The sequence below is a fragment of the Papaver somniferum genome, chromosome 2, assembly GCF_003573695.1.
Source record: "Papaver somniferum cultivar HN1 chromosome 2, ASM357369v1, whole genome shotgun sequence".
NCBI classification, from domain to species: domain Eukaryota; kingdom Viridiplantae; phylum Streptophyta; class Magnoliopsida; order Ranunculales; family Papaveraceae; genus Papaver; species Papaver somniferum.
In genome coordinates, this window is record NC_039359.1 from 34,563,611 (window position 1) to 34,590,326 (window position 26,716).

The 26,716-nt window shown below is 42.0% G+C and overlaps 2 protein-coding genes and 1 long non-coding RNA gene across 4 annotated transcripts; 2 read left to right on the forward strand and 1 right to left on the reverse strand.

Moving 5' to 3' along the window:
* Window positions 1-221: 221 nt before the first annotated feature.
* On the reverse strand, window positions 222-4,352 carry LOC113347344. Its single transcript, XR_003358905.1, has 2 exons — window positions 3,072-4,352; window positions 222-1,121 (listed from the first exon to the last, which is right to left on the reverse strand). It is a non-coding gene; the product is annotated as an uncharacterized LOC113347344 (long non-coding RNA).
* A 15,502-nt stretch (window positions 4,353-19,854) lies between these two features.
* LOC113350838 lies at window positions 19,855-23,059 on the forward strand. The gene is made up of 4 exons (XM_026594947.1): window positions 19,855-19,954; window positions 22,211-22,350; window positions 22,460-22,815; window positions 22,942-23,059. Exons 1-4 carry the CDS (start codon window positions 19,855-19,857, stop codon window positions 23,057-23,059), a joined length of 714 nt encoding a protein of 237 aa, XP_026450732.1.
* Window positions 23,060-25,022: 1,963 nt separating this feature from the next.
* On the forward strand, window positions 25,023-26,248 carry LOC113353113. 2 transcript variants are annotated; one of them, XM_026596821.1, is made up of 2 exons: window positions 25,023-25,061; window positions 25,614-26,248. In XM_026596821.1, the coding sequence occupies exons 1-2, from the start codon at window positions 25,047-25,049 to the stop codon at window positions 25,893-25,895; spliced, it is 297 nt and encodes a 98-aa protein (XP_026452606.1). In that variant the 5' UTR covers window positions 25,023-25,046; the 3' UTR covers window positions 25,896-26,248. The 2 variants fall into 2 exon arrangements, with proteins under 2 accessions (XP_026452606.1, XP_026452605.1); XM_026596820.1 differs by having other exon boundaries at window positions 25,026-25,061; window positions 25,572-26,248.
* Window positions 26,249-26,716: the final 468 nt, after the last annotated feature.

The window sequence follows — 26,716 nt, forward strand, 5'->3', positions numbered from 1 at the left end:
ATCAATCAATTAGAATATCCAACCTCTGGTTGTTGATTTACATTGATTGACACTTGAACATTGGTCTTTGGTACCATTCAAATTGTTTCACATAATAATCAGGCTCGCGGATTTCTATCTACTTGATTTGCTGATTACATTGTGAAACAGAGATATTAAACTCTTTGATATACTTTACTCTAGATTGAGTGTGACTGTCATACTTGATTCTCTATAAAGTATATTGGAGTAAGTCCTCTCAGATTGCCAAACGAATTGTTGGGTGTAGTTGTTAGACCCCCGCATTTTAAGCGTTAAACCAAATATTGCTCAGAGGAGCATTCCAATCCCCATTAGGTAGAAAAAGATGCTCAATCATGATGAGATCAATTGGGCAATTAGCAGGCTTAGGAACTTCAGAATATATTGTAGGAATCCAAATATCCTCCCAAATTATGTTTTTCTTGGCATTTCCAATTTTCCAAGAGCTATGATCGTGGATGTTGTTGATGCCTTCCGGAATGACTTTTCATATCCAAAAATCTCCATCTTTGGGTTTAGTATCCATGTTGAGGACATTTCTTTCAAGGAGGTATTTAACATCCATGAGCTGGTATCAAAGGGAGTCTTTGTCTTTCTCCAATCTCCAACCAATTTTAGTGACCATAGAACTATTGAAGTGTTCCATGTTCATGAAGCTTAAGCCTCCCGTGTCCTTGAGTTTACAAACAACAGTCCATGATTTTAGGTAGTAGCATTTGGGGTTGTATAAACTTTTTCCCCAGAATCTCGTTGAACCTTATTGAGATCTTGACATGATTGTTTTGGGAGTTTGAAACAATTCATCTAGTAAATGCTGGTAGTGGAAGTGAGGCAGCTGATGAGAGCATTTCTACCAGCAAGGTTGAGAGGTTCATTCTTCCAACTAACTAGTCTGAGTTCGAGTTTATCAACCCAGGGGTTTAAAGGATGTAATCTTACTTTTATGGGTGAAAAGAGGGGAACCAAGGTACTTATCATTTAAGTGAAAGACTTGTACTCCCATATTATTGCTGATGGTGGAGATAAGGTTTGTGTGACGGATCGGAGAATCTGGACTTCCAACAAACCGGATTTCAGCCCGCTAAGCAAGCTCCGACTCCCTGAAACGCCACTCAAGTGAAAATTTAAACATTATGTTCACTGATGAAATCCCTACATTAGTAGGTAAAAAATCAGGTAACCATCATTTCTTACCGAACAATAAACTTGAGATCCTGCTGAACATAAATCTCATTGGTCTCAAGGTTAGAATTCTATGAGTATGTGTCCCATACCATAATACTCATATAATTCCATAAGAGTTCCAATTTCCAAAAAAAAAAATATAACATACGGCCAGTTGCCACTAACTAACATACGGCCAGTTGCCACTAACATACGGCCAGTTGCCACGACTAACATACGGCCAGTTGCCACGACTAACATACGGCCAGTTGCCAAAATTAACATACGACCAGTTTCCACTACATACGTCCAATTGCCAAAACTAACAGACAACCAGTTGCCACTAACGGACGGCCCATTGCCAAAATTAACAGACGGCCAGTTGCCACTAACAGACGGCCCATTGCTAAAATTAAGGTAGTTCTGGTTACCAACCATCATTGGCCAGTTGCCTATGATATATACTTTTCAAGATTGCAATCATCTCCGAGTAGATGTGATGAACTTCCAAAGCAGGAACCAATACTTTCAGATGATATGAACAACCTTATAGATTTGTGTTGAACCGCATAACAGTTGCCTATGTACCCTTTCCGTTGCTCGAAGGGATCAAGCACGACCGTAGTTCGTCATTATTTATTTAGATAATATGAACTATCCTCAAGGGTAGTAATTATCTCTTACCGTGGATGATATGAATTGCGTAGCAACAACCACCCCTTGACCTCAGCAAATTGCAATTAATGGAAAAATGATAAAGGATACCGAATGATTGTACATGTCACTTAAAATCAATTGTTTAATAACAAAATATAATGCTTCAAGCATGACTCATTTTACACAAATATATCAACTTTAAAATCCAAATGAAATGAGAAACATATGCTAGGCAACAACTACATGCTCTAATTACCTAGCAGGTCCATAAAACAAAAGGATATCACTAAAGTGTATACATATAGCTAACCCATATTTTCCATGAGAAAATGTCCTCCCTATTGTTATAACCACTTAGCCCTAGCCTTTCTTCTAAATAAACACAATGAAACTAAACATATGATTATTAATAGTACCAAACATACAACACCATGAGGTCAACGCAAAGTGGGCAGGCCATTACAACGAATGACTACACACTTCCTTGAATCCTCTAACATAGGGACAATAGACAGTACATCATTTCAGATCTCAAATTTTACTACTGTTTAGCATCATAAACTATGCCACCACCTCAAAACTAACTATTTGGTTCACACATACTATCTTAGCTTTCCAAAACTTCACTTCTGAGAATTCAAAGTTAAATCTTGAACACAATTCATAAGGACCTATATATATGTATATTCATTGGATAATCGCGGCATCCCAAAGCCTAATCTAAGTTAATTCCCCACTAAAAGAACAAACACACTTCTAAGATACTTTCACCGTATACAAGCATCACTTTCTACCGCATACACAAATGCTAATTACTGTCATGGTCATACTCAATTAACTACATGCATATGAGACGGTTACCAAGCTATTGATAACCAAAATAATTTAAGTTTCCCTACAATAAGAAGGATTAAGCACATGAAATTCATAAAAACCCCATCATATCAACCCATCGAATGATTATCAGCACAACAATATCAATATACTTTCTTTGTGTCCGTGGTAACTGCACACATACGTCACTTGTATAGTAACACGATAGCCAGCCCCTTTATGACAAGTGTTGATATGCAAGGGATATAACTATATCTAAAGGAATATAAAATCATTTCACTGAACACGGTAGACTTAATTAAGAAGGATTTGGGGTACCACGAAAAACATAATTCAAAACATGTTTCATATTAAAGAATAACCATAAACGAAAACAGAGTTTACCCAGCGCTTACCCTCTAATTAAACGAACCAGTTGAGTAGCTAAGGTATCATCGCCCGAATAATGCCACTGAATACTAATATAAACACATAAAACAAACTATGAAATTAAGTTTCATCTCAATCTGATGATCACCTGAAGAGATAATGAAGGAAGGAGGGGCTGCGGAGGATTTTCGTTTTACAGAAACCAGTCCCAATTTATTCAACATTTTCAGTAGCTAATGTTACCGGATCATGTTGTAATTTTTATAGTGGAATTATAGCTCAGGTTACTGCAACATAATCAAAAATCAGCACAATCCAACGATTATTAAAAAAGATATACGCACTGTAACGTGGCTGCTTTCAGTATCAGCACACAACATTCAGTTACGGTTCCCCAACACTTTGGGGTACCTAACGTGGTCAGAAATTCATGAGAATTTTACAGTAAGCTACATATACACTAGTAAATAACATATCAAAATTTCAGCTTTATCCGAGATACGGATTTTGATAAGCATTAAGATCAGTCGGTTGTTCAATATTCAGAATCTGTAGAGTACAGTCGGGGATTATATCATCTTTACAGTAGTTAATGGAACCTGGTCTTCATGAAATTTTTATGGCATCTCTATGACTTAGTGAACCACAACATACTAAAATTTTATAATATTCCAACGGCTGAATGTAAAGATATTATTAAAACTAAAACATGGATTCTATGATTCACAAAGTTGAATTAATCAAATCAAGCAATTTCTTACCAAAAACATGTTAAACACTAATTAACCAAGAAATCAAAGTACCCAATCCACGTTTTCATTGAACGACATGGTTGATATTGAAAAACCTTAACTTCATGAAGAACCCTAATTTCAAAATTCTCAAACCAAGTCATTCATGCATGAAATTGATATTCCTTGCAAATTACCTATTGTTCGTTACTTGCGAACCAAATCCACCGTTCAACAATCATCCTTTGAATATTCTCTAACCCCTAGTCTCACCAATCTATGGAAAGGATTATCCACAATTTTGGTTTAAGAAAAATGAATCATAAATCATTCTAGAGAGAAGAGTATAGGGAAAAGGAGAAGTTTCACATCTTTACACAATTCTTCATGCTAAAAGTTCACAATCTCTCCAAGCTCTCTATCACTTCATTTTCCCCTTTTTTGTAAAGAGAAGGATCAGTACTCCATACTCCTTCGAGAATCCAGAAGAAAAACCAGAGTTCTATTTTCTTACATTTAGTCATACGAATTACAAATTTATCTTTGACTTCTTCACAATCATTCGACACATGTACAGTGACGTGGAAGGATGCATGTACAGATACTTTGGCATCCATTCATATGTTTGAGGCTATCAAACACCCTATTAAAAGCCTTCTTTGTATCTTGGGCAGACTCATTTTGTTAAAAACACTCCAACTTAGGTTTCTTGAGCAAGTGAAGTGTTTTATGATCTCTAACTCTAATCGGTTGAACTAAACCAGAGAAAAACTTCGGGGCCTTACAGTTTGGGTCAGTATTGTTGCTGAAAAAAAACATCATATTTGCAGAAGATTATGAGCTAACCGGAGATACCACTAAAAATTTGTAGAATGTCCATAAGGTTTTGACTCTCAATTTTATTGGCCTTGCAGAAAACTATTTAGTCATCAACAAATAAGAGATGGTTGATGGAGGGAGCATTCTTACAAATTCTGATGTCAGTGGTGAGACTCATATCCTCAGCTTGGATGAGAGTTCCAGAGAGAGCTTCCATGCAGAAAAGAATAAGGTAAGGAGATAAAGAGTCACCTTGTCTTAAGCCAGGGACCTCTCCATGTCATCTAGATTTGTTATCTATTAGCCAAGTTGGTGTTTTGTTGTGGCGATGTTGCTTCATTGTGTGGACACACGAACTACGCGGGGTCCGAATGCCCGCAATCAATTGTTAAAGTCTAAAGAGATTACGATGATGATACCCGGATGTGGGTTCATTGGCTCAAAACCCACGGGTTTATCATGGCCTCCTCCAACTTCCCCATGCGTAGCGATTATGCATGGGGTACAAATATAAAAGGAAAACAACATATATAAGCAAATGCATGCGGAACTAAATAAATGCAAAGTGCTGAAATGTAAATAAGACCAAGGTTTACGTGGTTCAGCACTAAGGCCTACGTCCACGGGTTTTGTTGTTCTGCTATATTATTCACGGTTACACGAATAGTTTGAATGACTTGGGGTTTACATATTTCTCTCCACTATGGGATTCCTTACCTTTGTTATTCTCTCTCTCTCTCTCTCTCCTCTGATGTTTTTTCGATCCCCTTCCCCCTTTGTGGAGATTGGGTATTTATAAGGTAGGAATGTGGGACCCATCTCTGAAGACCGTTGGAACCTTATCTTCTAGTGTCTTGTGTCCATCACGCAGAGGTCTGCGTTTCCCCCTAGATCCCGCGGAGGAGTCTTCGCTCGTTCCACAGGTCGGTCGACACGTGCACTGCTCAGAGTGTTTAATGCGGGTGGTTGAGGGGTCTGCTCGTGTCAGACAAGTGTCTTCTGCCCCTGTCAGTCCGTGTCAGCTGACTTTCTCCCCACCGTTGATCTTAGCTCCTCTTCTGGGGATGAGATAAAGCAACTCCTAGGGGTTTATTTGGTGCTTCGCGACGCATCGTGTTTTGATGTCTTGGCTTGCATGCTTTCCACGTACCTTTCTGTATCCACGTGTCCGATAGTGAGATATATGTGTACACAATTTGCCCCTTTTCTTCAGGCTTAATTGACTAAGGGGTGCCTTGAAGAAAAACTATCGTCGCATATCCTTCTCACTCCTAATAACTTCTCCTAGATACTTGGGCACGTCTTTTATTCGTGCATTAACTGCTTATGTAACGGGCACGTTTTCCTATTTCTCCCTTAATTTCCTCTTTTCTTTCGGGTATTTTAAGGATGGAGAGGAAATTTAATTTCATTCTTCCTAAACACTCTCTCAGTTCATTCTTCCTTTAAGTTTCCTACCTGCCTTCATTAAACCTGTGACCTTAAATTCTTTGTCAGTCTTCATTGCACCTGTGATCTTATCTTCTGTCAGTCTTTATTGCACCTGGGATCTTCCCCTGTTCGTTTCTTCTACTTGCTGTTTTTTGCCGGTGAGTTTTTCTTTTCTTGATTTCACTGTTTTATGCCGTTGTGTTGAATTGTGAATTTTCTGCTATTTGTTGTTCCTTGTTTGCGATGAAGAACTCTTTCCGATGCTTGCATACTGTTGAATTGTGAATTTTCTGCTATTGTTGTTCCTTGTTTGTGATGAAGAACTCTTTCTGATGCTTGCATACTAGTTTGCCCCTGTTCTTCATCTTAAATTAAGGCAGCCATTACTTCGAGGGTGGAGTATTGAGATTGTATCCTAATTTTAGGGTTCTTGTTGTCGTGGTTGTATTGCTATGAATGTGTTTTTTGATTTTTGGTTATTGTGTGTAACCTGTTCTTGATTTTATTCTTTCCGCAGCCATGTCTGACCGTCCACGGCCTACCTATGAGACTCCTGATTCTAGGTTGTCGAGATCTCCTCAGCGTCGAGAGTCTCAGATGATGTTCGTCGGAGTCGAGTGTCTTCCGGAGCGAGAGCCTCGTCTTCTCGGGAAGAGATTCCTCCGATAATTCCGTCTGGCTCACGGAGATTTAATCACTCAATGGTGCGTCCTCGTGAAGAGACTCGGAGTACGCAGGCTCCTCCCCGCGCTGTTGCTTTTGACGTTCCTCCTTTACGTTCGTTAGTGCCCGAGCATCATCCACGGTCTTCTCCAACTTTGAAAGGGAAGAATACAAAGGGCGTAGCTCCTGCGGCTGGATCTTCAAAGAATCCCCCCGTGAAGAGAAAAGCGTCTGAAGCGTTTGTTAGTTCATCCGGCCCCGCCGAGGAGGAAGAGGCTGCTCCCTTGATACGCAGTGTTTCTGTAGCAGGAGAAAAGTAACCTTCAAGCATATCGATCTTGAAATATTCAAGGAGAACATGAGCTCCAAGCCTTCGGGGTTCGTTTTTATGCCCCGAGGATGATATTACGTATGAGCTGATCTCTAAGTACGAATTCGATGAATTTCACTTGTTAACGACGGTTGGGGCCTTCGAGGCTGGTCTGATGCTGCCGTTGTACAAATCGGGTGATTCCTTCTACTACGACGTGCTGCTAGTCGTGAGGGTTCTTCCACAAATACTCATAGCCGTTCCGTATCCCAATTATCGGGGAATTATCTCCGCGCCTGAAGGAATGCTATCTGCGGAGTAAGGGGGAAACGTCGATGACTGCTACGTCCCCAATCCCTTGGAGAAGGAATGGTACACTCCTGAGAATTTAATAACTCCTTCGGTGATTACGTCAATAGCAGGAATCGCAAGCCGTGGAGTGTCAGCCTTCGGAATCTTCCTGCTCCTCGAGGCGAGATTCGTCTGTTAAATGAGGTCAGCGATGCCAAGCTGAAGTATGTTCCTGGCACGGAGGCGTCCAATCGTCGGAAACTCTTCCCCGCGCGAGAAAGGATCAAGCGTGATCATGACTACGAGTGGCACGCCACTGTCATTGAGATAGTAGGTCCGTGGGCTTATGGTTGGATTCCCGGTTCCCGCGGATGGCGGCCAACCGAGAATAGTAAGCCGCGCGAATCTCCTCCCGCTCGCTATGGAGATTTCTGCCCCTGGCGTCTGAACTTTGCGGGCATGAATTTTCCTTATGCCCTGGATGTCGTAGAGGGAGACGAGGAGGATGGTTCCGGTGCTATACTCCCCCGAAGAATGTCTCAGCTGCTCAGGTACGCAGATTCTAGTTGTGTTTCGTTTTTATAACTTCCATCGGACGGGAAGAATAATTCCTTTGTGGTGTCGGTTTCAGGTATTGAAGAAGCAAAGATTAGGCCGAAGCAGTCTTCTACTATGGTGGTGGGTGAGGTTGAGGCCCAAGAAGAAGTTACTAGTCCTGTGAACGAAGAGTTTGCCGAGGACGAGATTACAGATGGGGAGGAACGTACTGGTACCTCCCCTATCAATGCCGAAGAAGAGGTCTTGCTGGTCCCCGGTGATGGAGGAAGGAACAAGGGTGTAGTGGCGGATGATGTTGTCATCGAGGATGTTTCCGTCCCTGCTGGTGATGTATGGATACCCTCCCTTCTCAAGAATTTTCTTTCGATCGGATGTATTCCACGGGGAGTTCTTTGACGAAGCCCTCGATTTTCCCGAGGACTTCTCTTTACTTTCCCCTAATGACAATTGGGATGTTCTTGGTGGTGATGGTAATGGTGATGCTGCTGTAGAAGGTGTTGGTGCGGAGGAGCCTGCTGTGCATGTAGGCGCGGGAGAACATGCCAACGTTCTGCTGAGGGGGTCGATTCGGTCAAAGGAAAATCTGTTGTGTGACGCGCCCGCCGATAGTCTTCCCCAGTCGCCGATGTCTGAGGGTGAGGATGCCATCATGAGTTGGTTAAGGAGAAGAATCTTCTGTTTGTCTCTCATCCTGCTCCTGTGGTTGTTGGGGAAAAGGAATCAACCGCGTATACCCGTCGTATGATGGAGATGTCTTCGAAGGCGCAGGTGTCTGAAGCCTGGGGAACAAGGTTGACCGTTCCCGAAGCTACCCTCGTGCCGGAGCCTCCTACTTCTGTTGCCGATATGATGGCTATTGCCGACGGGTATCAATATGGCTTCCCGCAACAGCGTGCTGGAGGTAAATTTTCGTACATTCTTGTTCGTGAGAATAGGACGCTTCGGTTGAATAATGTTTTGTCATTTTGATGTGTAGATGATGAGGAGCGAGCATTGCAACCACGTGCTATATCAGTTCTTTAAAGCAAAATCTCTGAAGCTCGAGGCTAAGCTTCGTCATCGGGAAAAGGAATTATCTGCGGCGGAGGTGGAAATAGAAGAGCTGAAGAAAAGCCTTAAGGAAAAGAAAGACTGGGTGAAGCAGAGGCTGATCTTCGTTCAGAACTTATTGCAGTGCGCGCTGAGTTAGAGCAAACTCGTAGCCAAGTTTCCACTTTCACAGGTTTGGTTCTTTTCCTCGCCGTTTATCGTCATTTTTTCTCTTAGTTGTTCTGTCTGAGTCTCCCCACCCTATGTCCAGTGGGTGGCATCCCCGAGCGTGGTGGCTTCGAAACGAAAGAGCTCGGCAAAAATCTCGTATTAGAGATTTGGTTGAGAAGATTAAGAGTGAGGCTAGGAAATGGGATGCTCGGGCTGAAGTATGGCGCGCGCGGCATGTTCAGATGGTCGACATGCAAAATCTGTACAACCATGATCGTGCTTTATTTGATGGCACACTGCTGTGGACCAGTGATAATCTGCGGGAATCCCGCGAGCGTACTTCCTTGTTGGAATCTAGGATTCAGCTATTGGAAGAAGAATTACAGACGGCGCGGTCCATTCCTCTTTCAGGGGTCCAAGATAATATGCTTGGTCTTGCCAGGGAACGAGATGATGCTCGTGCTGAAGTCTATGCTCTCAGCAATGCTCTTTCCGCGTCTCGTGCCGATGTAGCCCGTCTTGCTGAGTCTGAGAGGAATCTTGAAGTGTGCATGTATAGACTCAGCAAAGGGGTCTCAGAGATAAATAAAGAGGTCGACCACCTTCGTCATATGGACTCGATGAAGCAGGTAGAATTAGATGCCTGTCAATTTACTCTCACCAACCTTCAACTAGACTATAAGAAATTATCCGCGGAATATGATCATCTTGATGAAGCGCGAGATGCGGTTGTTAATGAATATGAAGAGGCTTCGGCTTGTGTCGAAGGTATAATCCCAATTCATCGAGTGTGATCTTGTTTGTTTTCTACTCTAACTCCGTGGTGTTGTCTTTTTCAGGGCTCGAGGAACGCTTCGCGTCACAAATGAAGAACTTGAAAAGGCTCAATCTTCCTTAGCACAGCAAAGGAACAAACCAATCACTTCAAGAATTTAGCAGCCACCCGCGAGGAGGCCGTTGGTGCTGCTTCCAGAGAAGTGAATCGGCTATCCTCGTTATTATCCCAAGCCCAACAGCGGACAACAGTTATTAAACATAAGGCTCGTTGTCAATTGGCTGAGGAGACGAACAGATGCTGGAGAGGATGAGCTTGGCCTAAGGAATGAACATGGTCTCGTGAAGAACTACCCTCGTCGTCCCGTTCCTGCTGCATTGCCCAGCTCCTCGGGCCCCTCTTCTGGTGGGAGCGTCCCATCAAGTCTCGGAAGAATGATGACGGGACCGCCACCTAGGTAGAGATGGCAGCGTTCTGTAGGGTCCGCGGCATAATTGTGCTTTTTGTAACGATGTAAAAGGAATGTTTTTTGATTGTGTATCCTTGGCTTTGGCCGTTCACTTCTTGTAATCACCCTTTATGAAATGAATCTCTTCTTGATAGACCTACAATGTTTTTGTATTTTAAGTTTGTGAAAAATCAAAACAAAAGTTAAGTGTTTTTGAGTGCGATACGAAAGGAAGGTACCTTCGTGATCGTCTTGAGACCTGTCACCCCGCTGGCAAATCCTGGGCCAGAGGATTCCCAGACGGTGGGGGCCGGGGCAACGTTCTAGGATATGGGGCGTAAAATATGTACGCACCCATTCCGTCGACCCGTTGCCTTAAGATTGGTTGGGTATCTCTTTCTGCTGGGTGCCTTCCCCCTGGTCCTACACTTATGGACACTGATGGGGGAGCCCTGAGAGATTGTAGATTAACTACTTTCCCCAATATTGTAGGTAGATTCCACAGACTTGATAATTTGAAAGCTTGTTTAATTGATAAGTTGAGGTCTGCAATTCCTCTTCCAGAGATAGAAACATGTTGGGCGGGGAGGCTCCTTTCTTCTTCTGGTATATTCCCAGCAGATTCAAATCTGCGTTGCTTCTATGGGAAGTATGGTTTGAGCCATTTAGCATTCCAAGGATGCCGGAGGACCTCACCTTTTAGATTACGAAGGTAGTAAGAACCATTACCCGCAATGTCGTGGATCATAAACGGTCCTCCCCATGTAGGTGCTAACTTTCCCCATTTCTTTTCTTGCTGATATCGTGGGATTGTTCTCAACACATACTGTCCCTCTACAAAATTTCGTAGCTTTACCTTTTTGTTGTACTCCCTTGCTAGTCTTCGTTGATAATTTTCCATCTTTTGCAATGCTACTTCCCTTCTTCCCTCCAAGTCGTCCAACCTTTCTAACATCATATCTGTTGTTAGGTTTTTCTCCCAGGCTTCAGTCTTCGTGGTTGGCATGAGGATTTCTGTAGGTATGACTGCTTCAGCTCCATAAGTAAGAAGAAACGGGGATTCCGGTAGCGGACCTTCGTGTTGTCCTGTATGCCCACAAGACATTGTGCAGTTGTTCGCACCATCTTCCCTTATGCTCGTCTAATTGTTTTTTGAGTATAAGGGCGAGGGTCTTGTTGGTAGCTTCCGCTTGTCCGTTGCTTTGAGGGTATAAGGGGTGGACTTGTTCTTTCTTATTTTAAAGGTGTCGAAGAGCATGTCTATATTTTTTCCCTGTAATTGCTTGCCGTTATCAGACACAATTTCAGCAGGTATACCAAATCTGCAAATGATGTTCTGGAATATGAAAGTGAACACATCCGCGTCTCTGATCCTGGCCAAGGCCTTAGCCTCCACCCATTTACTGAAGTAGTCCGTGGCTACTATCAAAAATCGTCTCTTCCTGGATCCTTCGATGAAAGGCCCGACGATGTCTACTCCCCATTTTGCAAATGGCCACGGGCTATCGACAGAGTTTAGCAATGTTGCCGGCGCGTGGATTTTTTTCGCGAAGCGCTGACATTCTTCGCATCGTCGGGACATCCTCGCAGCATCTTGTATCATGGTCGGCCAGTAATATCCTTGCGTTTTTGCCTTGTCAGCTAGTGATCTCATACCGCTATGATTCCCTGCGTCACCATAATGGATATCCTTTAGAATTCGATGCCCTTCTTTTCGGGATAAGCAGCGTAGTAATGGTCCGAGGAAAGATTTTCTATATAGGACCCCGTCCCGAAGATCGTATCTTCCCACTTTGGAGAGCGTCTTTCTAGCTTGCTTCCGATCCGCAGGTAGGCTTCCTTTGTCGAGGAAGCATGTATTGTCACCCTCCAGTCATCTTCATTGCTGAAATCTTCGTCTTGATTTGCTTTTGACAAGATGTCTTCTTCATCAAAGTCGTTATGGATGTCTTCTCCTACTTGGTCTTCAATATCTTCTTCCATCGTATCTTGATTGGTAGCGAAGGAGAATTGAGATGCAATCGAAGGCTCGTATACCCTTGCTATTTTAATACCTTCGGCATTTTTATCCCTCAACATGGATGATATGTATGCTAGGGCATCCGCATGCCTGAGGTCCCTTCTGCATAAGTGCCGGAACTTAATGTTCGGGATTTGTGAAGCCAATGTTTGGACCAATGCCATGTAAGCTGAAAGGGTGTCATCGTACACATTATATTCGAGCGCGATTTGCCGTATGACCAGCTGCGAATCACTTGTCAGCCTTACATCGGTTACCCCCATCTCTATTATTATACGTAGGGCATGTATGACAGCTTCGTATTCAACAATGTTATTGGTATGCTCTTTGAATTCCAATCTAAGTGCCTGTATGATCTTTCTCCAGTTGGGGTGATGATGACAATACCTATTCCTGCCCCTTCCTTATTTTTAGATCCGTCGACGAAGACTTCCCATTGTCTATGACTCGCAGGTTCGAGGATATCCATTGGATCCTTGATTGCTTCCTCGGCTTCTGGTATTCCCTTGATCTCTTCGTCGTTGTCTAGAGGGAGGTCTGCTAAGAAATCTGCCAGAACTTGGGACTTCTGAGAATGTTGAATTTCATGAATGATGTTGAATTGGTCCAGATGGGTGTTCCATTTGGCTATTCGGCCCACTTTTCCTGTGCTTTTGAGGACTGCTTCCAATGGTGCTCTGCATGGTACCCTGACGAAGTGAGTTAGGAAGTAGGTTCTCAGTTTTTGGGTAGCCCATACCAGTGCGAGGATGAGTTGTTCAATCTTAGTATAATTTCTTTCCGCGGGATTGAGTGTCTTGCTGACGTAATAGATAGGCTGTTCTATCTTTGTATTGGTTTTGACTAATACCGCGCTGACTGCGTCCTCCGTTGCTGCTATGTACAGTGCCAAAACTTCATCAGGGTCAGGTTTCTGCAGGATAGGGATCGAAGCTAGATGTTCTTTGATCTTTTGGAATGCTTCCTCGCAATCGGCGGTCCATTCGAACCTGCTCCTTTCTTAAGAATATTGAAGAAATGTTTGCACTTGTCCGAAGACCGTGCAATAAATCTGCCCAACGCTGCTATGGACCCATTGAGCTTCTGCACTTCCTTTAGATTCTTTGGTGACGGCATCTCTACTATGGCTTGAATCTTAGCTGGGTCTACCTCGATGCCCCTTTTCGTCACCAGATAACCGAGGAACTTCCCTGAGGTGACACCGAAAGTACATTTCTCCGGATTTACTTTCATGTGATGTTGTCTCATTGCATTGAAAATATTCCTCAGGTCCTGGTGGTGATTTTACGCAGCTTGCTTTTGACGAGCATGTCGTCCACGTAGACTTCTAGGGTTCCTCCAATCCATGGTTTGAAGATAGCATCGACCATCCTTTGGTATGTTGCCCCTGCGTTTCGGAGCCCGAAAGGCATTCTGGTATAGCAATAAAGGCCATGTGGTGTATAGAATGCTGTGTGTTGCTGATCTTCTTCTGCCAGGGCTACTTGGTTGTAACCAGAGTATCCGTCCATAAACGACAGCTCCTCGTACCCTTCAACTGCTTCAACCAGTTGATCTATGCTCGGCAGGGGATAGCTGTCCTTTGGACACGCCTTGTTGAGTTAGTAAAGTCGATGCATATTCTAACCCCTCCATTTTTCTTAGGAACAATGACCATGTTGGATATCCAGGTAGGATACTTGACTTCCTTGATAAATCCTGCGTCTAGTAGCTTCCGAAGTTCTGTTTCTACCGCCTCATGATATTCTGGAGCCACTTTTCGTATTTTCTGCCTGAACGGGGGTGTGCCCTGTTTGATGCGTAGTTCATGTTGGATTACTTTTGGGTCGATCCCTGGCATATCTCCTAACTTCCAGGCGAACACATCCGCATATTCCTTAAGTAATTTGGTTAAGGAATGTTCTCTCCCTTCGCCCATGATGGTCCCGATTTTGACCCTCTTGGGTCTTCTTCCGTTCCTATGTTGATTTCCTTAGTGGGTTCCACGGGTGTGAACATAGGCCTTGGGTTTCCGAGGACTGGGGCGCTCTTTAATTGCTATTTGGCGTGTTTCTGCTCTTTGTTGATTGTTGAGGTACTTGTTTCCGAGCCTCGGACATTACCCTTTCGTCAAGCCTTTTCCTGTGGTTTCCTTAAGGAATAGTTCTACGGCTTTCTCTTGCGTGGTTTCTTGATTTCTTACTCTTCGGATTTTTCGCTGTTCTTCTTGCTCGTTGTTGATATGATCCTGAGTGGCCTGGCATTCTCGTGTAGCGATTCGATCTCCCTTGATCTCCATAATTCCCTCAGGTGTTGGAAATTAGGTACTGGTGGTATGTTGCCGCACTCCTTTGAGCTTGTGTACCCACTGTCGTCCAATAATGGCGTTGTAGGGGGAAGGGGTATCCACCACACTGAATCGGGTATCCAGTTTCATGGGCCCTGCGTTAACCTGTAACACAATGTCTCCCAAGGGCTTCGTGGCCGCTCCATTGAATCCGTAGATGGTGTGATAAGAGGTCATCAACTGTTCATCATGGAGCTTCATCCGCTTGAATGCGTCATAGAATAGGACATTCACAGAGCTTCCCCCGTCTATGAGGATTTTTTGAGGTTACATCCCGCTATTGGTAATGTCAGGACCAAGGGATCGTTATGGTCTTCCATATCTTCTTCGATATCCTCGGCATCGAAGATGACGGTAATTCCATCCATTTTTCATGTTCGTCCACTGTTATCCCATCGACCTTATATAACTCGCAGCGATCTTCGAATTGCTTCCGTAACCTTTTTCCAATCTGTGCTGTGAGCGAGGGTCCTGTGGCTTCGGAACACGAGATGGTGTTGATTGTTCGGTTTTCTTCCGGAAGTTGGACTGGCTTGGTTCGTTTGGATCTGTCCTCGGTAACCTCCTTCCGTATGTAATGTTTGAGCTCTCCCGCATCAATTAATTTTTGATCATTATTTTAAGGTTCTTGCATTTTTCGGTCTGTGTGGTGTCCGTTGAAACAGTGATACTCACAGTAATCTTTAGACTTTCGGATCTTGGGGGCTGCTTTCCCTTAGACCATGGCCATTCTAAGTTTTCCCTCCCTTTGATCTCCCGCAGGATACGAGCATAGCTAGCGTTGAGTTTCGTGTAAACTTGGTCTTCGAATTTTCGGTCGCCTGTTCTTCGTTCATCCCTCCGTTCCTTTCTATCTTCGTGAGGTCTCTCATCTGAGGAACCCCTTTTGGCCCCATTGGTTTGTTCTGCTGAATTGGTGCGGTGAGACCTCTGCGGATATGCCCTCGGGTTTTCCCGTTGAATTTCTTCAAGTCGAGCGTGCTTCTCGATAATTATTCGGAGATCGCCTTCTGTCTTGGGCACGCTCCCGTGAATTTCAACAAATAGGGGACTCATTCGGTCCAAGCCCCACTTATAGCAATTGATGCTTACCACTGGGTCCACGCTTCCTATGGCTTGGCAGATCCTATGCCATCTGTTTGTGTATTCTCTCGTGGTTTCCTTGTAGCCGATTGCTAGTGAAAAAAGCTTATCCATCCCAGTGTTTACAGTCTTGTTGTACATGTATGTTCTTAAGAATTTCTCTGCCAGTTGGTCGTATGAGTGTATGGAGTTTGGTGGCAGATTATCAAACCATGATAACGCCGATCCCTTCAAACTTGACGGGAAGTATCTACAGAGTACGGCGTCGTTCTGTCCCCATCTTGCTAGGACGCGGTTGTAGTACCGAACATGTGCAGCAGGGTCGCTGGACCCATCATAGCATTCGAACGTCGGGACAGGGCATTTCAGGGGAATAGGGGTGTTGGCCAAGCGATGCGTCAGGGGCGTGGAGTTAGCTTCTCTCATAACCTCTTCTAACCTTCCCCCTCCTTGTTTATTTTTCAATTGCCTGATCTCTGCCATCATCTCATCTCGCAGTTCCTCCATTGCGCGTTGGTGTTCTAATTCTTCAGATCATTTCCGTTTGATTCTCCATCGTCATAATCCGGGTCGGATACGCTATGTCTCCTTGTGCGTCTTCATTAGTCGCTAGGACGACTCTGCAGTCTTGGTTTGGCTCTGGTGCTTTGGAGCTTGCTTCATCAAGTTGTTGGTTGGTCTTTGTGCTTAGAGCAATCCGCTCCTTTAAATCTTGATTTTCTCTGGCCAAAAGTGCTACAGCTTCTGCGTAAACCTGTTGGTTCCTTCTCAGTTCCTCGAGCTCAGCCATTAGTTGGTGTGATTGGTTGGACCCCTGATTGGGAGTCCCCGCACGTGCCGCTACAGCCGTGGCCGCCCTCCTCCATGGTCTGTACAAAGGTGGCAGGGGTTCAACTTCTGTTGCTGGTGTTTCCAAATTGGAGTGAGCGCCCCTTGCGGTGCCCGAGCCGCCGGTATGGTTTGATTCTGGTTATTTGTTAGCGGCATTCCAAAGGTTAGCAGATGCGCGGGTTGGAATGTTCTGGATTCATCCACCCTTTCCCTTGGTTGGTTAAGTTGACTCATGGCGAAGGTATTGCTAGCCTCCGCAGCCTTCGGGACTACCGCGGCTTCCCCGTATTTTATCGTTGCTGCTCTGAGAGCCGCCATTGCACAGAATTAGCGTTCATGGGTGAAGTGATTTCAGTGTATCCTGCCTTCGATTGGTCATTTTAGTTTTATCTCCTTTCTGCTTGCTTCGGGTGATGATCGGGGTTGTCCGGGGTGTTTCTTTTGACAAAGCTTTGGATTTTCCTGCTTCCTGCGTCTTCTCCATCACGTGCCTTTTTGTTGACGAAATCTAGCGTAAACTCGCCTTCTTTACTCACAACACGTTCTCTCTGTATAAATTTATTCAAACAGAAACGGGAATATCCGCGTGAAGCGGGTTAGTTGTCGAAATACAATTTTTCAAAAGCGGGTTTATTAAAGGCGATCTTTAGTATATAAAAAAAACTATGAAAATTGTAAATCCGACGGATTAGGACAATAACCCATGCTTGGAACACTAACTCTTATCGAAGGCAAAAGGTGGGTTTTTGAATATAATACTGTTGACGAATGATCTATACAGTCAGAGCTGATAAAATCGGAGCAATCGTATGCCAAATTAGAATGAAATCACAGGACAAGATAAATCTTTTACCGGGACGAAGTCCCTGTTTCTAGCGCCAAATTGTGGACACACGAACTACGCGGGGTCCGAATGCCCGCAATCAATTGTTAAAGTCTAAAGAGATTACGATGATGATACCCTGATGTGGGTTCATTGGCTCAAAACCCACGGGTTTATCATGGCCTCCTCCAACTTCCCCATGCGTAGCGATTATGCATGGGGTACAAATATAAAAGGAAAACAACATATATAAGCAAATGCATGCGGAACTAAATGAATGTAAAGTGCTGAAATGTAAATAAGACCAAGGTTTACGTGGTTCAGCACTAAGGCCTACATCCACGGGGTTTGTTGTTCTGCTATATTATTCACGGTTACACGAATAGTTGAATGACTTGGGGTTTACATATTTCTCTCCACTATGGGATTCCTTACCTTTGCTATTCTCTCTCTCTCTCTCTCTCTCTGATGTTTTTTCGATCCCCTCCCCCTTTGTGGAGATTGGGTATTTATAAGGTAGGAATGTGGGACCCATCTCTGAAGACCGTTGGAACCTTATCTTCTAGTGTCTTGTGTCCATCACGCAGAGGTCTGCGTTTCCCCCTCGATCCCGCGGAGGCATCTTCGCTCGTTCCATAGGTCGGTCGACACGTGCACTGCTCAGAGTGTTTAATGCGGGTGGTTGAGGGGTCTGCTCGTGTCAGACAAGTGTCTTCTGCCCCTGTCAGTCCGTGTCAGCTGACTTTCTCCCCACCGTTGATCTTAGCTCCTCTTCTGGGGATGAGATAAAGCAACTCCTAGGGGTTTATTTGGTGCTTCGCGACGCATCGTGTTTTGATGTCTTGGCTTGCATGCTTTCCACGTACCTTTCTGTATCCACGTGTCTGATAGTGAGATATATGTGTACACACATTGTTATCAATTACATCATGGGCGATGATCTTCTTCAGAAAACAAGGCCAAGATTGGCAGTGATGATATTATTTTGGGCATATTACTTCCTTTCCATGGAAGCATTTAACATATACGATGTTAATGATCAAGAATCAAAAAATCAGGAATCAAAATGGTTTGAATTAATGACCATTAGAAGGATGTCAATTCGTCAACGGAATGTAAATCAATACAATTTCAGTTTTTTGTTTCTTAAGTTTCGAAATCTGTAAATTTAGTACTAGGTTATTCTTTCTGTTTTCTAATAATGTAATTGATATTGATGTTACTGATTCCGATTGGTGGAATGGTTATTCTCCACCATTATATATCTTTCAAACTTAAATTTTAATGAGATAATTTAGTAAATTTCGGGTTGTTAAAACCCATCTTTCGGAAAAGAAAAAATTCCCATACGGACTTGAAGGCTGAAAGCTGGGTGTAGCTATTTTTTATTTTGAATCTTTTGATGTTGAGTGTGCACATTCACGCAACCTAATTATTATAGAACAAAAGTGTCTCGTGTACTACGGGGCTATAAAATCCTTCTTCTCACAGCAACACGCGGTCTCACTTCAACAACAGAGTGTGGGAGTGGTGGTGTGGTGTGTGGGATTTTATTCTCACATAAACAAAGTCTGGGAAAAGAAACCGAAAACTCTTCCCGAAATCCAGTAATGGCGATTGTTGATTCTATATCTTCAGTATCAAAACCCTTACATCTAGAGTCATTACCTATAATAGATTTAAGATCTTATCACAATCAGAATTAAAACTCGTTATCTCTTTGTACTTCAAACATACTTTTGATCTTACTCGTTGTGATGACATTATCATCCCTAAAATTGATCGATCAGTCTTCAATGAAAGCGCAGTAGTAAAAAACAACTTATTCTCGTCTCAATTTCGCCCTCCTGAACATGAACTTGACCATCACAGCAACAATCTATTACGTAATAGACGTTTTTCTTCATGCTGTCGTATTACTCCCTAAAAACCCTAGTTTTACAAAACCCTAATTTTGAAAGCCCTAATTATGTTTATGATTACGAGAAATTAGAGAATAAACAAATTGTTAATCATCTTAGGGGATTGTTTGGGTTTAGTGTTGAAGGAACTAGAATGAAGATGAATTAGTTTCATTTGGTGATCAGAGTAAATCTTTTGATGAATTGGTTGTATATGAAGAAGCATTGAATGTGGAGGAGGGAAGAAACGGGTTTGTGTTAGAAGAAGAATTTGGGTTTGAGGATGGAGAAAGGAAAAGGAAAAGAGGGAGACCTAAAAAATATGAACCAATCCGGAATAGAAATCAAATGAGAAAGTTCTGGATGAAAGTAAAGCGATTGTTACTTGGACTGGTGGTGATCAGAGCATAATGGATAGGGAGATTATGAATAAGAATGGGGATGTTGTTGATGTTGCTGCATTGGGTACTAGTAATGATCCATTTGGTCAAGAATTGAGAAATAGAACTGCTGGTTTGGAGACAGATGATGAATTGTTAGGGTTTTAAGAGCGTTAGATGGACAGTGGCTAGTAACTAGGAAGAAGAGAAAGATTGTTGATGCTTCTGATTTTGGGGACCATTTGCCTAAAGGATGGAAACTTCTCTGCTGAGCTTGAAGAGGAAAGAAGGACGAGTGTGGGTGTATTGCCGCCGATATAAGGTTCTGCTTGTTTTTATTGCTCATCTATTTTCAGTTTCTTATACTTATGGTTTTAATTAATATCCTTTCAGAGATCATGGAATTAGATTTAGGTGTTGTACACGTAGAATTTTGCTATTAATTGGCTGCTTTTTCGTCTGTGCGGTTGTAGAACCATTGATGTTTGTTGTACTTGTTAACCATTTGCTTTAGGGGTCATATATTAGAGACCACCGCATTAATACTATAAATTTCGGAATATACCTGGTAGAAATTGCTGACAAGTCGTAGAAAGTTTAAGTGCTTAACTTAGTACTTTAGCAGTATGGAAAGTCTAAATACTAATGGGCATGGACTAGCTTTAGGGATTCAACTTGATAGCCTTGACTGTTGGATATGGAGTTTTTATGCATGGACAACCAAGTAACTATCACCGGTTGAGTTGAACTACTTATGTAAAGACTGCACAATTCTGGTTACTTCTTAAGCAAGCATTATCATTTCGATCTCGAGGCACTATACAAATAAGTTTAATATGGGCTAATTTTTTCTTTTCTTTTCTTGCTTGTTATATATGAAGACTCTGTCTTTCCTGCTTTTTGGTTTATTTCTTCAAGTTTAATATGGGTTAATATTTTATCATCTTTTTTATCTTTTGTTATCCGGGTTTATGATTAAACGCCGTGTATAGATTCTAGAATTAGTCCTCCTGATGTGCATATCTTTACTTCAGAAAGTCAACCAGAATATCCACAACTTTATATAATGTCAAAATACAACTGCTTTGCAGAGTAGGAAATATCACAGCTGAAGATGGCTGTATCCGAACAAACGATATGAAAGGAAAGGCCCACATATAATGGCATATAACATCCTCTATAAATCTACCTTATACGTGCTTAAAACTTCGGTGTAATATCTTGTTTGGTATATTGGCATTTATCTGTATTGAAAAATGCTTGTGTAAACTAAGTGGAATTAGTAAATCTATTAGCCACTGTATTTAAGTTGGCCTCGTTATCCATGAGGTATTTCCTCATATGCTCTTTTGGTTTTATCTCGTGATTATTCCACATCATCAGCATGCCCCACCTCTCAAATTCGAATACTTTCGATACCTTTGTTGACTAATTAGTGCATACGTACTGCAAATCCCGCAACTAACGCATTCTATAACTATGTTGTTTACATCCTTATTTGAGAGTAATTAAGAAAATGGCCATGTTATTGAGATTTATTTCAAAATGTCAAACGAGGATGTGGACAATATTAAGTGGTAAGGATAGTTGTTAAGGCTGCTTTGTAGGTTTTGGGGATTTAGATTTGTTTATGTGAGTCTGTGTGTGTTTTTCTTTTCTGTGGTGGGTGGGGGGGCTACAAGGAAGTGTATCGTATTGAAGTACATCAATGGCAAACGGCTCTTTACGCATTTGAGTCACTCGAGCAACCAATTTTGTGGAATTTTGGATCTTAAGCAGATACAGAACTGTGTTGTTTATGAAACACAACCTTCAGAAGTTATTTCTCAGGCTTCAGTACTCATGCATCGTAACCACGTCAAAGGTCTTTTAAGTTATAAGTGCGGCAACAGTTTTGATCCTCAATGGATACAGTTACAACTCCCCGTTTCTTTGGTATTCCACACAGCTAATTTTGACAATTGACTAATATTTTTAGTATTATTTTTGAATCCTAGTTCTGATTATTTCGAGTTCAGTACAGCATGTGGTGTGTTTGATTTCTTTCTATGAGTGTATTTGATGTGTGTATGTGAACACAAGCAATGTGATGACCTTCCTACTTGTCAAGTAAAGCGTCCGGAAGGATAGTGCAATCACGATTCCTTTTTTCTTCTTTAAAATATGTTGTATTTGGTTTGCTTGTTCCTTTACAATTGTTAGTTGAATGTTAGAAACTAGCTTCGGGTGAAAGCCCATAGAGTTTTGACAAACCCTTTGAAAGTCAAGTAAGGTACCCATTGACCCCTAGAACAAGATTGCGGATAATTCCTGAATAAAAGAAAACTTGTTTTGATGTTATTTTGCTCCTTGTTTTACCCGTTGTAGAGTTTGTAGCATGCATCACCTGTAGGATGCTGTTTGGCATCACTTCAACGTGCTTTTACTTATTTTGTTTGTTTCTTTCCATTTTCAGTCAGAATCGAAGCCAAAGTTATTAACCATATTGTTCTTTCTTCATTTTCATTTCATGAGTTTTCTGCTATGTTATGTTTGCTGTCTTTTCTTAATTCCCTGATTCCGTTCTTTAATGTCCATCAGCCCAAGTGGACATCATTCTTGTCTACGAAAGAAGTTTCTTCGTATTTGCATTCAGTTTTTGGAACTCAAGATACTCAGCCAAATCCTTATTCTAGTGTTGAGACCGGTGTGGGAAAAAACTTGGCAACTGGAAGGGTAAGTTAGATGCTATATAATGTTTTTCTGCTAAAAGTATTTTATCATCCATTGAAAGATTCATTTGTCTGTTCTGCCACATTCCGTAAGATTATGTGATATGTTTCAGATTGCAAATCTTCTACACAAGGATGTAGAGACTAAGGAAGATTTCACTCGCCATCAAGCATCAATTCAGGCACCTATATTTACTGAACAAGAGAACACAGCAACCCCATTTCGGGATGAAAGCTTACCATTGGTTGAAGCGAATGATTATTTAGTTTGTCACAAATGCAACACAAGTTATGCTGATAAGGATGCATATCTGCAGCACCTGTTGACTTCACATCAGAGTAAAAACAAGTCCAGACTCTGCACATCTATTTCTGATGGAGTGATAATTAAGGATGGAAAATATGAATGTCAATTCTGCCACAAAATTTTCCTGGAGAAACATCGTTACAATGGGCATGTCGGTAACATGTGAAAGCCTATGTCAGGAGGCTTGAATCATCAGGAAAGGCAGCTGAACCAAAGAGATACAGTTGTCACCCTTAGGTGTGACACCTTCCGTGATCTTTAAGGGCAACGAAATGCTTGACACGACAGGGATTCTATACCTCAGGCTTTTGGGGATCCTAAAGAAGAGATGAATGGCGAAGCTCCTCGTAGCATTCTTGTTGTGGAATCTGTTACAGAAGCTCTGAATGCCAAAAACTCACTGTGATAAAATGAATGTTGAGGATTTGCGTAGTGCATCAGGTACCGATTCTATTACAGAAAGTCTTCCTTCCAATCCTGCTTGTGATGATCTGAATGTTGCAAAACCCCATAGTGCACCAGTTGCAGATTCCTCTCCAGGAACTCTTAATGCGAAGCCTGGCAATGATGAAAAGCATCACAGTGAACTAGTTCTGGAATCTGCAGAGACTTCTAATGCCAAGTCTCATGATGACGAGATGAATGTAGATGCCCCTCAAAGTACAACAGTTTTAGATTCTGCTCCAGAAATTTCTAATTCCAAATGTAGCAATGTTGAGATTCTCATAGAAGAACCTCTTACTAACAGGTAAGGATCCCGTTCAAAGTATCTCTGAGACCAACTCTATCCTTGATGGGATGGACGTTGAAGCTCCTCATAGTGCAGCAGTTGCAGGTTCTGCTCCTGAAACGCACAATGCGCGATATAACTATGTGAAAGGAATGGTGAAGCTCCAAATGATACCATATAGGGATTTTGTTCGAGGACCTGGTAGTGCTAAATCTAACCTTGACGAGATGAATGTGGAAGCTCCTTGTTATGGTACACCAGACATGGATATTGCTCCTGAAACTCTTATTTGCAAACGTGACAGGGCAAGTGATGAAGCTCCTCATAATATTCCTGTTACTGATTCTCATAGTGGCAAATCCAACCAGGACAAGATGAATGTGGACGCCCCCTATAATACAATAGACATGGATTCTATTTGCGAAGCTCGGATTCCCAGACCTAACTGTGATCGGTGAGTGTTGAAGCTCCTCATAATGTACCGGTTAATGAATCTGTTCCAGTGGCTGCAGATGCCAATTATTGCGATGGAAAAATTAGCGGTGAAGCTCTTCACAGCACACGAGTTACAGATCCTATTTTCAGCAACTTTTAGGCAAAATGTAAACTTGATGCGGTCAATGTTGGAGCTCCTGTGAGTGCAACTAACTGATTCTTTTTTAGGAATGTTTAAATGCCAAATCTGATCATGAGGATGTGTATGTCGGTGTTCCTCAAAGTGCTCCTATAAGGTATCCCGTTCAAGGAATTTTTGGTGCCAGATATGAGATGAATCACGAAGCTTCTCCTCGTATCACAGCATTTACTGGCTCTATTCCAGGAAATTCAAGTGCCAAATTTAATTATGGTGGTTTGAGTGCTGAGGCTCCCCCTCATTGTGCACCGTTTAAGGATTCTGTTCTGAGAAATTTGAATGCCAAATCTTACTTTGATGAGATGAATGTTGAAGCTCCTAGTTGCACGCCAGCTACAGAATCCATCTCAGGAGCTTCTACTGCCAAATCCAATTGGGGATTACATCTGGCTTCTTCATTAGCAACAAGGTGGTGGGGCTGATAAATTGAATGAAACTTTGGCTGATGGATATTATGATAAGCAGCAGAGTATTATGCTACAACGCGCAAATAAGTTGGGTGAGATCCATGACCACAGTAATAACATGTACGGAACATTTAATACTCTCTGTATTCGCAACCTATGTCACCTAGTGAGAGGCGGGCGCATCTAAAGCTTCTACTGGAGATTTATGTTTTTTTGGCACTAGTGGGCAAAGTGACAGATATGGACTTCACCAGAAAGGTTTATCGAGAGAGTGGGTACATCTAAACCTCTAATGCGGAATAATGTCTATGGAAGTGCTAGTGGGCATAATGACAAGTGTGGTCCTCAGCAGGAAGCCGGTTCTGAAAGCTGTTGGCTTTCTCTGTCAATTGGTCACCAAATTAACGATGCTGCAGCTAGTGTCGATGAGGTTTTCTCTCTCTACCAAAGGGGTCCCAGTTTTCTGAAGTCAAAGAATCTGACAATAATGAGCCAGGAGATTTTTCTCGCCTCAAGGGATTCTGCGCGCGGGAAGGATGTATTAACTATTGGGAGTATCGACGAAGGGAATTTACTTGAGACCTGGAATTGGAAATCATCTAACTGTTTCCCCACTTTCAATATGGTTTCGGATAAGGTATGCTATCGCCAAACAAATTGTGAATCCTTGAATAAACAAGTACTTCCATTATTTGTCTTGCATATTACATGGTGAAGTAATATAAAAAATTCTGTTTGGGTGGATAAAGACTGTTTTGTTTTTATCATTCCATTTTACACTTCTTCGGGGTATGTGACTTGTCTAAAGGGTCCACATGGATTATATTCTAAGGATGATTCCCATTAGCGGTGATCTTGTCACCTTGTAAATCATGCCGCAGAAATCACATCATTCTATAATTCTACCAGTGATCCATTTTTGTAAGAATTCTACAGCCTATGTTTTGTGGGTGTTGGATGTTTCATCATGGTTGTGCAGTAATAAAGTCAAACTTTTATAAGGTTGTTAGGTAGTATGCAAACTATTATTACTGTATTTAGCTTTCCTGTAGCTGTAGATGATTTCGTAATAGCTGTGTCGAAAAAATGATAAATTTTAGCGTTCTTTCTGAAAGTCATTTCTTACATTATTTTGTTTAAATTTAAGGAACAAGGAGAAAATAATATGCATTCTGTTAACTCGAGGCAGGTTGAGAAGGTATCAGATTTTGAAGAACTGAGGTTGGATGACATGGAATCTTCAAGGTTTAGCAGCTTTATGGGTCAAGGTTTAACAGATATTGAAAATTCTATTAGCTTTGATTGGGCTTCAATGTTACCAAATATGGAAAATAGGCCACAGCTCACCCCCACTGTTTGCGTTTGGTGTGCGCTGGTATTCAACATCGATGTTACGGACTCAGCAACTGAGTATAATTCTGTTGGTTATATGTGTCCTTCCTGCAAGGCAAAGATTTCTGGGCATCTATAATGACTTGCCCAGAAAACAAGGAGTTTAGGACACTTTTGTCCTCTATCTTTATAGGTAACTCTGTTGGTGCTGTTACTTGATTTAGGGTGTTTCAGTGTAAATTTCCTTCAGCAGTTAAATGAATTGTTGCCCATTGGTAGTGTTGCTATTTTACTATGGTGTACAAGTAGTTATAGTTGTAGTTGATTGTGTCTTTTGTAGCATTATATCAAGGCAAGTTGTTGTATTTTGGGAGTTTCTTCTTTGAACAGAACTCGCCTTATAGAGAAATATCCAGTCTGGATCATTAGAAACAGCAGTATACTCGTATATTAAGTACTATATTATATGATTATCTCTGTATATACATCATATTATCTGTGCTGGCACCCGCTTCGCGGGTTATATTGTGTGAATGACCTTTAGATTGGTCATCTTTGCATTCAATCCTCCACGTATCATGTAACCCAGCTTTATCGTTATTTTGATAAAAAAAAAAAAAAAAAAAAGCTTTATCGTTATCAAGTTATGTAGAATCATCTTAAGATTATGCTAATAGTTCAACATCATTTTAGAATTCCCTCAGTTTTATCACGATTTCTGTATAGTCAATGTTCAGGCTGCAACTCGCAATGATATGTTCCTCCTCAGCCTTTGCTTCTTTGCATTTGCAATCACTATTTAGAAACTCAAAAGGTCGTTTGCAATCACTGTTTGTTATATCAAATGTCAGCTCTAGGCCTGCATCCTTTTCGTATAGGCCAGGTCTCGGATTAATCGGGACCTGGCATTTAGGACTGCTTTACTCCGTCTCATTGAGTAAATCAAATATACTCTTAGAT